The sequence below is a fragment of the Macrotis lagotis genome, chromosome 4 (assembly GCF_037893015.1).
Source record: "Macrotis lagotis isolate mMagLag1 chromosome 4, bilby.v1.9.chrom.fasta, whole genome shotgun sequence".
Lineage (NCBI taxonomy): Eukaryota > Metazoa > Chordata > Mammalia > Peramelemorphia > Peramelidae > Macrotis > Macrotis lagotis.
This window is the reverse complement of record NC_133661.1, coordinates 229816366-229832991: the sequence shown is the minus strand read 5'-3', so window position 1 is coordinate 229832991 and position 16626 is coordinate 229816366. Positions and strand designations below refer to the sequence as shown.

General features: G+C 33.9%; 1 protein-coding gene across 1 annotated transcript in view; it reads right to left on the bottom strand.

Moving 5' to 3' along the window:
• Positions 1 to 16626, bottom strand: part of KCNK10 (potassium two pore domain channel subfamily K member 10) — a 175121-nt gene that overhangs the window by 69415 nt on the left and 89080 nt on the right. Inside the window, exon 3 of the mRNA XM_074232058.1 lies at positions 10139 to 10256. Within this exon, the coding sequence (XP_074088159.1) occupies positions 10139 to 10256 (118 nt within the window). The remainder of the gene's footprint in view (positions 1 to 10138; positions 10257 to 16626) is intronic.

The following is a 16626-nucleotide window of genomic DNA, read 5'->3' as shown; positions in this document are numbered from 1 at the left end:
AAAAAAAGGGAAGGTACTTGATTAGTGAGGAGGTTGTGCCAAGATGACAGATTGGAGATAGCAACCCAACCAAACTATCTCGGTATTTCTCTCCAAACAACATTAAAAATAATACTGCAAATTTCATTTTGGAGTGGTAAAATCAACGAAGAGATATACTGAGACATTTTCCCAGGTAAGACATCTTTAGAGGTTGGTAGGAGAAATCCCTAACATAGGATGAAGCCAGCCCAGAGCACATAGAGAGGCAACATTAGCAATGGACTTTATATGCCTGTCCTTCCTCAGATCACACCAACTTGGATGTGCCAAAAACTTACAGATCCTCAGAACTAGTTCTTAAAATAGCAGCACAAAAAAAGCCTGAATCATGGGATAGTACCTACCAACACCCAGGTGAGCAGAGTCCATTTTTAACATAAAGTTCAAAATCAAGCAGCAGGCTGAAAAATGAGCAACAACAACAACAACAACAAAAAAAAAAAACTTGACCATATGGTAGCAGAGAAGACCAAGACACAAATTCAGAAGAAGACATCAGTGGGAAATGGCTAAGTCTCAAAGAAAAATGAAAAATGGATGCATGCCCAATAAGAATTCCTGAAAGAGTTAAAAAGATGGGAGTAGTTGTAGCAAAATTAAGAGGAAAAATAGGAATGAAAATAGAATTATCAATCTACTAAAAGAGATACAAAAATGTATTGAATAAAAGAAATTTCTTTAAGAGCCAAATAGACCAAATAGAAAAGGATATAACAGCTCACTGAAGAAAATAATTCTTTAAAAATTAAAACTGCTTTTTATTGAAAAGAGGGTTTTTTTTATCCCAATAGCTGAACTCTGACTTTATCAAACAGCAGATTACTATAATCATTTCTTGCTATTGCACCTAGTCTATTCCACTGATCCACTCTATTTCTTAGCCAATACCAGACAGTTTTTATGACTGGTGCTTCATAATATAATTTTAGATCTGGTAAAGCTAAGCCACTTTCATTGTACTTTTTTTCATTGAATCCCTGGAAATTCTTGACTTTTTATTTCTCCATATGAATTTACTTACAATTTTTTCTAACTCATTAAAGTAATTTTTTGGAATTTTGCTTGGTAGGGCACTAAATAAATAGTTTAATTTTTGTGGAATTGTCATTTTTATTATATTAGCTCAGCCTATCCATGAGGAGTTGATGTTTGTCCAGTTAAATCTGATTTTATATTTATGAGAACTGTTTTGTAATTGTTTTCAAGAAGTTTTTGAGTATGCCTTGGCAGGTAGATTCTCAGGTCTGAGGTTACTTTGAATAGTATTTCTCTTTCTACTTCTTTCTGCCATATCTGGCTAGGGATTAGATCAACATGTAACAAAATGGATACAGGATTTAGACATAAAAAACAATGTTATAAGCAAACTAGAAGATCAAGGAGTAGTTTACCTGTCAGATCTATGGAAACGGAAGCAGTTTATGACTAAGGAAGAGATGGAGAGCATCACTAAAAACAACTAGATGATTTTGATTGCATTAAATTAAAAAGTGTTTGCACAGACAAAACCACTGTAACCAAGATCAAAAGAAATATAAGACACTGGGAAACAATCTTTACAACTAATGTTTCTGACAAAGGACTCATTTCTAAAATATACAGAGAACTAAGTCAAATTTTTAAAATAAAAAGTCATTCCCCAATTAACAAATGGTCAAAGGATATGCAATGGCAATTTACAGATGAGAAAAAAAAGTAATCCATAGTCATATGAAAAATTGCTCAAAATCACTACTTATTAAAGAAATGCAAATTAAAGCTTCTCTGAGGTACCACCTCACACCTCTCAGACTGGCCAATAAGACCAGAAAGAACAATGATCAATGTTGGAAGGGATGTGGGAAATCTGGGACACTAATCCATTGCTGATGGAGCTGTGAACTCATCCAACCTTTCTGGAGAGAAATTTGGAATTATACCCAAAGAGCAACAAAACTGTGCATACCCTTTGATCCAGCAATACTACCACTGGGTCTATACACTGAAAATATTGTGAAAAGGGGTAAAAACATCACTTGTACAAAAATATTCATAGCAACCTTGTTTGTAGTGGCAAAGAACTGGAAATTAAGTGAATGTCCTTCAATTGGGGAATGGCTTAACAAATTGTGGTATATGTATGTCATGGAACACTGTCACTCTATTAGAAACCAGGAGGGATGGAAATTCAGGGAAGCCTGGAGGAATTTGCTGAGTGAGATGAACAGAACCAGAAAAACATTGTACATCCTAACAGCAACATAGGGATGATGATCAACATTGATGTACTTGCTCATTCCATCAGTGCAACAATCAGGGACAATTTGGGGGCTATCTGTGATGGAGAATACCATCTGTATTCAGAGAAAGAATTGTGGAGTTTGAACAAAGACCAAAGACTATTACCTTTAATTTAGGGGGGCGGGGATCATTATCTTATTATGTAATTTTGCTGTTTCTTATACTTTATTTTTCTTCCTTAATGATATGATTTCTCTCTCATCACATTTAACTTAGATCAATGTATACCATGGAAACAATGTGAAAACTAACAGACTGCCTTCTTTGGGGAGGGGGAGCAAGATTAGGGTAAAAATTGTAAAATTCAAAATAAAATCTTTCTTTAAAAAAATTAAAACTAGACAAGTGAAAGATAATGAGTCATCAAAAACAATAAAACAAAGCTAAAAGAATGAAAAATGGAGGGAAATGTGAAATATCTCATCAGAAAAACAACAGACCTGGAAAATAGATCCAGGAGATATAATTTAAGTATTACTGAATTATGGGGCAGTTAAGTAGCAGAGAGGACAGAGCACTGGCTCGGAAGTAAAGAGGATTTGAGTTCAAATTTGGCCTCAGACACTTAATAATTGCCTAGCTGTGTGATCTTGGGCAAGTCATTCAACCTCATTGCCTTAAATAAATACAATTTTAAAAAATTACTCAATTACCTGAAAGCAAGATAAAAAAAGAGCCTAGACATCATACTTAAAGAAAGTAAATAGAAAAACTATTCCAATACCTTAGATTCAGAAGATAAAACAGAAATTTAAAGAATTTGTACATTTCCCCCTAAAAGAGATCCCAAACTGAAAACTTTCAGAAATATTATAGCCAAATTCCAGAGTTCCCATATCAAAGAGAAAATATTGCAAGCAGTCAAAAAGAAGCAATTCAAATGTCATGGAATCACAGTCAGGCTCACACAAGATTTAGCAGTTTCCATATTAAAGGATTGGAGGGTTTGGAATGATATTCTGGAAGGCAAAGGGATTAAGATTACAACCAAGGATAACCTATTTAGCAAAACCAAGTATAATCCTTCAGGGGGAAATAGATATATAATGAAATAAAATAATTCCAAGCATTTCTAAAAAGAAAAAAAAAACAGAGCTGAATAGAAAATCTGACATTTAAACTAAAGAAGGAGAAATCATAAGAAAACTCAATAAATTTAAACTGTTTACATTCCTATATGGGAAGATATATGTCATTATTAGTCCAATTAGTAACAGTCTACATAGATAAAAGGCATAACTGAGCCAATAATATTGGGTTGATTACAAAACAAAAATGAATGGGTGAGAAAAAGGAATTTATTGGAAAAAGAAGAAGATAAGATGGGGGAAATTGTCTCACATAAAAGAGGCATACAAAGAAGAGCTTTTACAATGGAAGAGAAAGATGGGGACAAAGTTTGAATTCACTTTCATTGGAATTGGTTAAATCAAGGAAGGGGAAAAAATATACTTTTTTGAGCATAGAAATCTATCTTATCCAACAGGGAATAGGAGGGCTAAGAGATAAGAAAAAAAGATAAAGGAATGATAAGAGGAAGAACAGATTAAAGAAAACAGTGATCAGAAGCAAAACATACTTTTTGTAGGAAAGAATGAATAATAGAAGTAAATAGAATGGAGGATAATACACAGGCAGTCATAACTGTGAATGTAAATGAAATGAACCCATCCATAAAATGGAAGTGGATAGCAGAATGGATTAGAAATCAGAATCCAACATCATGCTGTTTATAAGAGGCAAAGGATGTGATTATATTTTTTATTTTAGAGAATTTTAGGGAATTTGAAACATAATGCTAGAGAATCATTTAGGATTCTCCATTTTTATGGCTTTGCAATGCCCTTCAAGTTTAATTTTCATTTGCATTTTAACCAATAAAAAGTGATTCTTTTACACAATTTTACACTATAATAATTCTTGTAAAATTGATCTTAACCAATCTAAAGAATTTATTTTAAAGAGTTTAGAGAAAAATATATTCTCTAAAATTCTGATATTATCATGCCATGTAAACACAAGTTTACAAGAGACATACTTAAAACAGAAAGACATATACAGTTAAAATAAAGAGATAGAACAGAATCTATTATACTTCATCTGAAGTTAAAAAGACAAAGATAGCAATCATGATCTCAAATAAAGCAAAAACAAAAATAGACTTAACTAAAAGATATCATCCAGGAAATTACATTTTGACCAATGTAGACAATAAAATAACATAAAAATTTACAGCAAGGTTCTCTGATAAATGTATATAAGGAACTGAGTCAAATGTATAAAAATAAGAGTCATTCCCCAAGTGAGAAATTATCAAGGAATATAAACAAGCAATTTTCAGAAGAAGAAATCAAAGTTATCTGTAATTATATGAAAAAATACTCTAAATGACTAATAATTAGAGAAGTGAAAATTAAAATAACTGAGCTATACTCACACACCAATCAGAAATTGCAAGTGCTAGAGTGATTGGGGAAAAAGGTACAATAAAGAACTGTTGGTTGAGTTGTGAACCCCAAACATTCTGGAGAACAATTTGAAACTACATCTAAAGGGCTATAAAAAACTGTGCATACTTTTTGACCCAGCAATACCACTACTAGATCTGCACCCCAAAGAGAGCAAAGAAAAATAATCTATATATATATACAAAAATATTTATAGCAATTCTTTTTTGAGGGGGACAAAGAATGCCCATAAATTGAGGAATGGCTGAAGAAGTATGTCTCTTGTAAACTTGTGTTTACTTGGCATTACATTCATAATATTATGATTATAATATCATTATGATTGTAATCAAATAGTATTGTGCTCTAAGAAGAGATGAGGAGGATGGTTTTAGAAAAACTTGCGAAGATATATTACCTCATGCAAAGTAAAGTGAGCAGACACAGGAGATCATTGTACATAGTGACAGCAAAATTGTAAAAATGATCAATTATGAAAAACATAGCTATTCCCATCAATACAGTGATCTAAGAAAATTCCAAAGAACTCATGATAAAAAAAATCCACTTCCAGAGGAAGAAATGATGAACTCTGAATGAAAACTGAAGTATATTTTTCTGCTTTTATTTTTCTTGCTTTTTTGCAAGATGAATAATATGGAAATATGTTTTGCATGATTTCACATATGGATATTATATTGTTTGCCTTCTCAGTAGGTAGGACTGGAGTAAGCAGGAGAGAGAGAATTTAGAACTCAAAATTAATTGTTTAAGAATGCTAAAAAAATAAATAAAAATGGACATTTAAGAAAGTCAGAGACCAAGAGAGACTGAGAAGCTACTTGAAAATAAATTAAGTTCAAATAAGGTTCACTAAAGTCAACAATTTATTTCTATTTAAATTTAATTCACAGTCAACTAACTGCATAGTACTGTCCTAAGTGTTTAGGACATACAAAGATGAATTAGACAGTATTAAGCAAATGCTATATACTTTATAATTAATATTTTGCCTTGTGTCAAACAAGTGAATAATAGTAATTTCATAAAACATGAAATTTAAGATTTTGTTTTTCCTGTCACTAGCAGTTGCATATGATAATGCCACATGTATTTAGCAATCTCAATAAATAGTTCTAATTTCTATTTTACTTTAAACATTTTCATTAGACATATTTCCTGTGGGATCTAGGTGGCACAATAGATAGAGCACACCAGCCCTGGAATCAGGAGGATCTGAATTCAAATCTGGCCTCAGACACTTAATAATTACCTAGCTGTGTGACTGTGGGCAAGTCACTTAACCCCAGAAAAAAAAGAAAGAAAAAGTAACATATTTCCCAAAAGTCAGCATATTTTAAGCTTTAGTAGATTGTCATTTTAAATGATTAATTTTAAGCTATAAAGCTTAAAACTGTACTAAGACTTTTGAGAAGCCTATATTTCTAAAATGAACTGAACCTTCCTCTTATTTAGTAAACAATACACTGAACATTTTCTTGGTAACTCAGGTACCTAATTATGGACTTCAGTTATCATATTATTTGATAATATAATATTATCTCAAAGGTGAGTAAGATTTAGAGGATTGTTTGCCCTTAAGTAAATGACCCCAGAGTACTGACTTTTCCTAATTAGTGCTTCTACTGTCTTATTTCTTGCAGTCAGCTACCATTTTATCTTATTTTTTTATTTTTTCAATTTAATTTTTAATTTTTTTTGGTTTTTGCAAGGAAATAGGGTTAAATGGCTTGCCCAAGGTCACACAGCTAGGTGTCTGAGACCTGATTTGAACCCAGGTCCTCCTGACTGCAGGGTTGGTGTTCTATCCACTATGCCACCTAGTTGCCCCTCAGCTACCATTTTATGCTATTGTAGCTGAGTTTGCCTCTAACAGCCCCTACTACTATGTTTTTGTTACAAACTACGTTAAAATTTAGAGCTTCTGGAGGAAAATAGATAACCTAACTTGATGTTATTTTGCAAATATCTATGATATTTTAGGGATTTATTTAGTCTCAAACTGTGATTTCATTTATGGAGGAAAACTCTTGTGAAAATTCTCTCCATTAATACATTTCAACAACTGATCTGAAACATAGTCTTAGAGGAAATTGAGAGTTGCTGAGAACACTAAGAGATTAAATTATTTGCTAATATGCCACATAGCTAGTATGGAAAAGGTAGCTTTTGAACATGGAGTTTCTTTTCTCCAAATTAACCACTCATCCAGTATTGACCTCCCTGTCTCTAGCTATGATAACTAATTCATTAAATTTGTTCAATTTTTAAAACTCTCCTAAATTTCACAGAGCCACTCATTCCCAGAAATAAGGCACTTGGACACTAAGTTCACTACCCCTTCCCCTGGAGTTCTAGTTTTCATAATAGAAACCACCAGAAACTCAAAATGGTGCAGTTTCATGACTTTGTCATCACTAATAGACTTAGATAAATTAGTCATGTAGGTTGAAGGTGGTTTGTCTCTGTATTATCCCTCCAGTCTCTTCAGGGACACTCACAAAATTGCCAGGAATCCACATGGAGTCAATGAGCCCAAAACTATACAACAACCTTACACTCAGCTTCTATGTGCATCAATCATTTTCTCTTCCCATTCTCAAACTAGTGTTCTGTTCCCATGTACACTCAATTCTACCAACACCCACTCTTATTCCACCAGTTACTAACAGCAAAATAACATACTAAGTATGCTTTATGAAGAGCAGGAGTCTGAGAGGGAGAAAGGCCAACAACTAACAAGATACTGAGCCTCTCTTCAACTCAGTTGCCCTGCTGCTACCTCTTAAGAGTCTATTTAATAGGACATAGCCTACTCCTTTCATTTAAACAATTGCATTTTGTGACATCAGTTTTTTCCTCATTGTTTATATACCTATGCTTAGGAGCAGCTAGGTGGTGCAGTGGATAGAACACCAGTTCTGGAGACAGAAGGACCTGAGTTCAAATTCAATTATCCTAGCTGTGTGACCTTGAGCAAGTCACCTAACCCCATTACCTTGCAAATAAATAAATAAACAAATAAGCAAACAAAAAATAAGCAAGCTTATTTCCAACCTCAAGTCTTCCAGGTACCTGAGGTTGGATGTTCCTATCTGATAAATGAAGAGCTAATTAATTTACTTTATAAATGAGGGGAAAAGTCTAGTATCAGAAGAAGTAAATTCCATCTATCAGTGCCAAATGTTTTCCAAGAATGTGATTAGAGAAAGAAAATTCAAATATCCTGTAAATTTTTTACAACTTCCTATATCATGTCAGGCTTGAGTCCCTGCAATGCAAACTGCAGAGTGATATAAAGTTTTATTTCCATTTGAACTCCTAATGCTGTTTTACAACTCTTACTGGGCAGCTTTCCACAATCTTTTGCGTTCACCTTGAATTTTAGTTAATGGCAATGTATTACTCCCATAATCCATGGGAACAAGATGCTTTCTAGGGTTTATAGTGAAGGAGAGAATCTTTTTTTTCAAATCTTCAAAATCCTCCATGCCCACATCAAAAATCACCACATCCTCTAATTGTAGCAAGTAATGCTCTCCTCTTGACTGTTGTGGAAACAGGTCATCTAATGTTGCTAATAAATCCTTCAAGGCTTTTTCCACAAAAGATTTAGAAACTCAGAATGCCCACTCAGAAGAACTTTACTTTGTATCTCTGGGCTAGCAGAGTACAAACAATCACTCCACCAGTCAATGAAAGGAAAATCAAGCACAGTGTCTGGGATGATAGAACATCACTTGACTAGCAATGAATGGCAGCCTCTGTTGGTGGTACACAAAATGACCAGTAATCTAGTCTCCTTTAAGAGTTTCAAGGTTCAAGTTCAACTCAAATATCTGAGTTTGAATGATTGTTTATGCCTATCTTGGAAGCAGCTGAGGCATAATAAATAAAGCATTGGACATGGAGAAGGGATGATCAGAGGTCATGTTGTGCTACCTTAGACATGTCACTTAATATTCATCTCCTCAACTATATAACATGAATAATAATGGCACCTATCTAGCAGGGTTGTTGTGAGGATCAAATAAAATAATGTATGTAAGACCTGGTAGGCACTATAAAAGTCAAGAGGTGGGAATCATGCTTCATCACGAGCCCTCTGAAGTCATGGTTATTGTCAATCAGAGTTCTTTTTTTTTGTTTTGTTTTGTTTTTGCAAGGCAATGGGGTTAAGTGCCTTGCCCAAGGCCACACAGCTAGGTAATTGTTAAGTGTCTGAGGCCGGATTTGAACTCAGGTATTCCTGACCCCAGGACCGGTGCTCTATCCACTGCACCACCTAGCCTCCCCCTAGTTCTGAGGTTCTTTCCAGTTCTAGTGTAATGATACTATAGTCACCTCATTTTTCATCAGTTCATATAAGACTTCCCAGGTTTTCTGAATCCTTTCATGAATTTTTAATAAATAATATTCTGTTTCACTAATACTCAATATTTTTTTCAGTCCTAACCCAATTGATGGAAACTTCCTTAAAGAAAAGTATCTTATTAACAAGGAAGTATTTTACAAGAATAAGCTATTGTTGATAATATAATTCTTACTCTACTCTTTCATCAAATCTTTTCTAATATGCTTTAATTCTACTATTCATCCTATACATACCTTGCTTGTACATAGTTGTCCATTATTTCCCTATTAGATTGTAAGCTCCTTAATATCAGGGATATCTTTAGCTTTTTTTTGGCAACCTTGGTCTTTAACACAGGGCCTTGCATATAGTAGGTGCCCAATAAATGCTTATTGATGAACTAATTGAATATTTTCCATTCTTCCTTTCTAAGAAGTTGATTCCTTTTGTTCAATTTTTAACTTTTGCTAGAAGACTCCACAACCAAAAATAAGTTTGAATATAGGTCATATATTTATTACCCCTACATCTGATGTGCATAAAACTGAGATATATAAACAAACATATATATAAATATATGCATGTATATATATATATATAGTGTATATATATTTACATATGTATATATCTGCATAGAATACTGGACTTCTGGTTAGGAAAAATGGCTTCAAATTTTGCTTCTGACATTCAGCCCTGAGCAAGTTACTTAACCCCACAAATTGCATGCTAAGGGGAAATAAAATGCCTTGATAGAGGAATTCCCACAATGGGAAGTGATGAAATCATAGATCATATATCCATACTTTTTTCTCTCACCAATATCCCATTTTAGGGTTGAATCCCACATAGGAGTATTGCTAAAATATGACAACTCTTCATATACCATGGATGACTTAACATTTCATGTTTTCACGTGAAACTTAGGGTGAGAAGGTGGTCAAGTTTTCTGTGAACTTATCACTTATAACAGTAGTAATTTTAATTTTAAAAATACCTATGGTGGTGATGACTGTCCCAGCAAAGAAAAAGGCACTTCCAAGGTCCCAGTGACTACTGTTGTTCGAAGAATTTCCTATTGGACTGACTCCAGCATTATCTGCATCAAGTGCATGCTGCAAAGAAAAGAAGACAAGTGAGACTTGCTTCACAAAACTATTTCTTCTATATTACATTTTCATTATGTCATCCTGTGATCCAGAACTCTTAGTTCTGGCACTGACTAATAGGTCAAGTGCCAATTCTTTCTCCCAGCATTCAAAGCTGCAGTAGTCACATTTACCTGTCCAACCTCATTTACCTCTACTTCCCCACATGCATCTTCCATTCAAGTTGGGTTAATTTCTTCACTGCTTCATAATTATGTTTTACTCTGTCCCACTTCTTTGCTTTTAGTCAGGCCATTTTCCCTGCCTGAGACTCAGTATAGTCTTTTGAGTCCTGGTCTAAGAATCAAGATATATGATTCTAGTCCTAATAAGGGTCACTTCTCTAGGCTTTAGCTTTCTAATTTATAAAATGAAGGAATTAGATTAGGTATTCTTCAAGGGACTTTCTAGTTATAACATTCTTTCTGTAAATCTAGGGGCATGCTATTTTCTTTCCTCTGCAGTAATAAGAAATTAAATGTTGTTACCAAGTAGCACATGGTATTAACAGTTTAAAACTATGTATCATTGCTATGTCTAGATGGTACCACATCCTATCCATCTTTGCTGACTTCTATAAAGCCTTCCTCCAATACCCTTAGCTCATGGTGATCTACCCTGTTCCTCTCTTCTATGGTGCTTATCTATACCACAGACTTTTACATTTAATCACACACATAGTATTGCTTTCTAATTGTTTTATGTGTTTATATGGATCTCAATTTCTTAATCAGTCAATGGTGGATATTGAAGTAGATTGTCTCTGAGGTCCTTCAAGTACTAATGTAATGCCAACAAGATATAAGTTCTCTGAGAATATGGACTGTGTCTCATACTCTTTTCAGATCCCCATAGTACACAGCATAGCATTGAATGAATGAGTGGATGGATAGATAAATTAAAAATAATTTGTTATGAACTTACTATATGTTAGGTACTATGCTAAGGGATGATAATATAAAAAAAAATCAAAAAGTTCCTGACTTCCAAGAACTTATATTCAGGTAGGAGAATATTATATCAAGGTGTGGTGCTTTGGGCAAAGAAATCACAGAGAAAACAAATAAAAAAATATGATAGTTGGTTGACAAGTTCTTTTCAAAAATGACTTTAAATTATTGTTCAAATTAGGGAATAACAACATCATAAGTTGGTCATGAAAATCATATGAGATAATGCATTTAAAGTGCTTTACAAACTGTAAAACTTTATGTGCCAAGTAGGCATTATTGGCACAGTGAGTAGAGAACTGGCCATGGAGCCAGAAAAAATAGCAATAATAAACAATCATACTTAGCATTACTTTAACACTTTAAAATGTTCTCATTTGATCCTCATGACAACCTTGGTAATAGGTACTGCTATTATCCCTATTTTTCAAATGAGGAAACTGGGGAAGAAAAGATTAAATGCCTTGTCCAGGGTCACACAGCTAAGAAGTGTTTAATGTAGGATTTGGACTCAGGTCTTCCTGACTTCAACTCCAGGGCTCTATCCACCTCCTCTAGAAGCCTGGAGATCAAGTCTAAAATCTGATGTATCCTTTCAGTTCCCCTAATTAACTCTCTAAGACTATATATTTCAGAGTTCCTGCAAATTTGCTTTAGTTAAGAATTTTCCTCATCAGTTCTCTACTGCTATGAAATCAAAAGTCTGTCTTTTTTAAGTGCTCAGCAAATGTTTGTTATTTCATGGAAGTTCATAATTGGGGGGGAGCATATTCCATACAACAAAAAAATCAAGGGAAATACTATAAATGAGTTGAAAGTAGAGTTGATAGAAAATTAATGGGATACAATCAGATAAGGATCAAATAAAAAGACAAACTTTTACCTAACTAAATGGAGATTCCTAAGGGCTTTTCATTGGATTTTGGAAGGAAAAAAAGAAAGAAAAGGGGGAGAACAATTAAATAATTAAAGAAAAGAAAGACTTGAGCAGAAGGGGAGATGATGCAATCCCTGAGCATAACTTAAAGAAAATTTATGCATAGACAGTAATAAATAATTAAACATTGTAGAAATATGAATATTTTTATACCAAGTAGCTCATTATATTAACAGTTTAAAACTAGGCATGGCTACATCTGGATGGTACCAAAACATCTGGGTTAAAATGGAAAATTTCAGACTCCTGTATATTTTGTTTATGGGATAATGAATGTTAAGATGTTTGGAAATAGCCGGTGATTTGACTGAACAGTTTAAAAAACTATCATCTTAATTAACTTTTTCATTGCTTCCTCCTTTTAAAAATGTGTGAAATGTTACAGAAGATCATAACTAATCAACCCTAAAAACATAAATTCTGATTTCCTGGAGCTCATAGTACAACCATTTAAAATTGCATCAAGTTGTGATCTTTTTTGTACAACTTAATGAACTATTTTTACTTAAATCACTTAATCCTATTTACCTCAGTTTCTTCATTTGTATAATGAACTGGAGAAGGAAATGGCAAACCATTCTAGTATCTTTGCCATGAAAACCCCATTGGAGTCACAAATGGTGCCAAAAATGTTCACCACAAAATGGGACACAATAAATGAGTGAACAACTGAGAACATAGTTTTAAATAATCCTTCTGGAAGAAGCCTGGAACATGATAGATGCTTAAATGTTAATTGACAACAGTCACTTATTCAAATGGACTACTACACTTTATTATTTCAGGAGAAAAGGATGATGTTCCCTTTCTGCTGAAAAAAATAGCATTTTCCTTCTCTGTGTTCAGTGATGAAGAGGACTGGATTTGGAATTAGAGGACTTAATGTCAAATTTTGGCTCTGATAGTTGCTGTCTTTGTGATCTTAAACAAGTCGTTTCCTCCTCATGGACCTCAGTTCCTTAATATAAATAAGAGAATTGAACTAAAATGCACTGGAAGTCTTAACATACTTTGGATCATTGCACCATAGAGAGAGTTGGAAGGTTCTTGAAAGGAATCTTCAAGACTACTGACATAATTTCAATTATGATAAAACATCTTTATTCTGCTTCAGTATTTATAGTTCCATATTTTTAAGTATGTAAAGCACTTAACCTAAATTATCTGATCTTGAGCTTCTCAATAACCTTGTGAGAGAGGTAATACAATTCCCATTTTACAGATAAAGAAGCTGCAGAATAAATAGTCATAGAAGTAGTAAATATGATCAAAGGGAAGTTTTCATTCCAGGTTTCCCTGACTCTAAATGTAATACTCTATACAATATGCCATAATATGTCTTAAAAAGGCTCTGCAGACAATTCTGTGTGTGTCTAAAGTAATAGACTCATTACTTAAAATTACTTCTTTGTAACTGAAATGAATGCCTTACTTCCTATAAATTTCTAAAAACAAAGCTGCACCTTACATTAAGACCATTTATAGAAAAAAAAATCAACTAGTCAGAGTTATTTCTTTGCTTTTTAAAAGACTCACCACAATATTCCCTTGCATAGTTCATTTTAAAATATTCAAATTAAAACTATTTAATTCATACAACTCTGAAGAAAAGGCACAGTACAATGTGACCAATACAAGATTTGTAATGAGAAGAACCATGTTTGAAACCTCTCTCTACCATTTATGACTTTGGTCAAGTCAATTAACTTCTATGGGACTCTTTTTCTTCATCTATAAAATGAGGGCTTTGGAGCCATGAACTCTAAGTCTCCTTCTAGCTTTAAAACTATGATTCTATGACCCAATGTCTAACATATGTAAATGTACATTGGGTACAAATGTATACATTAAATAGAAAATAGTACAACTTAAGCTCCTTTAGGAGAAGAGAAAATATCTAGAAGAAAATATGGTCAGTAGTATCAAATGCAGGAGACAGGTGGAAAAGGGTTATGAGTGAGAAAAGTCAGTCAGATTTGGCAACTAAAAGATTCTTTTTATTGAAGACAATAACTAAATTGAACAAGGTTGAAAGCTAGATGGCAAAGGGTTGAGGAGTGAGTAAGGAAACTTATAGAAGTTAGGCTGATAAAGGGAAGATAGAGTAGATAATAATAATAATAATGGAAGGTCTAGTTAAGGTCTAGTTAAATTTTCTTTTTTTTTAAGAATAGAGGATACGTAAGCATGATTGAAGACAATAGAAAAGGAAGTTGCTGAAAATTCCACCAGAAGATGGGAAGATGATGGCTTGAGGTTTTGTCTGTCAGAGAACAGAAGGAAGAGAATCAAATGTAGGTCCATAAGTGTTGCCCTTGGCAAGGAGAAGGGAGCTTCTTTGTCAGAGACCCGAGGGAAGGAAGACAGAGTGAGAAAGGATATCATGGGATTTTAAGGTGATGAAAATAAGATAAGAAGGAGTTTAAGTAGAAACAGGTTTCCAGTCCCAGGCTTTCCTCAATCTACTACCAGTGCTTTTTTTTCTTTTTCTTTTTTCTTTACTTTTTTAAAAACTGTATCACACTCATTCATAGGATTAGATAAGCCTAGTGTAATCTCCTCCTAAAAGTTCATTTGCATAAGCATCATTTTGATACTGATTAATCATGTCTGAAATCCCATGTGGAGTTGGTGAGAGTTTGGGAGAAGAGAGATCCTGTGTTCTTGGTTCCCCTTTTTCAAGACAGATGATACAGTTATAAACTTTCTTCAGATCTCTTAAGGGAGAGAAAGACTTTGAAAAGAAGCAAGGAGCTAGAAACTAAATCATGGTACCTTAGCCTTATCTTACTACACTAGAGATTTCAGAGAATTTTCCCTTGAGTGAGATCTTACCAATGGGAAAGTTCACTTTATGTATTATCTGTCATATATTTTCATCCATATACCTTCTCTGACTTCTGTTTGGTATTGGCTTGGATAAATGAGTTTATTTGCTCTATATGTTATTGGAGAACTGGCATCTGGTAGGAAGGGAGCTTGGAGCACTCTTTCTTCATTAAGGGATAGTGATCAGGAGCTCAGTTTGAACTTAAAAATTTTTTCCTCTATACTAGCAATATTTAGAGGAGTGAACAGATATCATCTATTCTGGAACTCTTTCTCTGAATAGTGCAGAGAATCCAGTCTCAGTTCCCAACCTCATGACTTCCCTCCTAGTAAGAATAAAAGACTCCTTTAGAAAAGGGTGGGTAAAGGAGATACTAGAGAGATCTATTCATGCTTTCCTGAAAACCACAACTAGACAAACCCATGTGAACACCTTTAACTTATATGGGCAAATATAGCACACACACTTCCACACAATCAAAAGATCTAGCTGGCTTCAGGGCAACAATGATCTAAAAATGTCTTCTAACATCCTATTCCTTCTACTAGTTTTAAAAGTTATTGAAAAGAAGCTTGAATCTACACTGAGTGAAACATTTCACTGATGAAAATGACACGGTAGGGAGGAAAGAGATAGTTCTTCATATCTGAGGCCAATAGGAATTCAACAATTCTTCAATGCAGTAAGACATTATTCCATACATCATGGTCCTGCATATTTAAAGATGACGTTAATCTACTTCTGTTATGCTGGAATAAATTATGATGCCCAGAGAAATGTTAATTGTTTTAGGCCTTTCTTTTTTGATCTGTGCATCCTATTGGGTAATTTATTTCTATGTTTTATTATTACTCTGCAAAAGAAAAGGAGACTCCATCCAATGCTAAGTTGGCATCAGGTTGACCTGACAATCAAAACTATTCATAGCATAGGAAAATTCCTTAATGGCTTTTTACTCCAGGGATGAAAAGCAGGAATTTCATTTTTGTCAATGAAATTAGAGCATGAAGTCCATAGTGTGCTTTTTCTAGAGTACACTTGGGAATTCATAATTCATGATTCAAGTATTTTTTTGTGGTTTCAACAATGTGCTAAAAGTGAGAAAGCTCTTTACCATTAATGGGGAGGAAGAACACAGCACTCTCTTTGAGGTGGGAAAAGAAAATTGGTGTACTATTTTCACCACAACACAGAAATACCATTACAGGATCAAAAGGATGGTTCCTTTGGATCCCCAAATTCCTATGGATCTCTGGATCTCCTTGATGTAACCTACTGATCTATATGGTTGTGGTAAAGTACCTTAAGTGAGGCATGGAGTACCACAGTTTGTAAAGAAAGCTCTATATTAATTTAATGACCACAAATAGCTTTTCATTGACCTTGCTTCAACATTATTTCAGTTACAAATAATCCACAACAAAGCAAAGATCTTTAGGCCTCCATGGAGTTAGGGTAGCAAATGAGTTTGGTAATGGTGTTCAATTAGGACAATACAATTCAATACAAATTAGTTCAACATTAAGAATCTTCTTTGGGAGCTGCTAGGTGGCGCAGTGTATAAGGACTGGCCCTGGAGTCAGGAGTCCCTGAGTTCAAATCTGACCTCAGACACTTAAT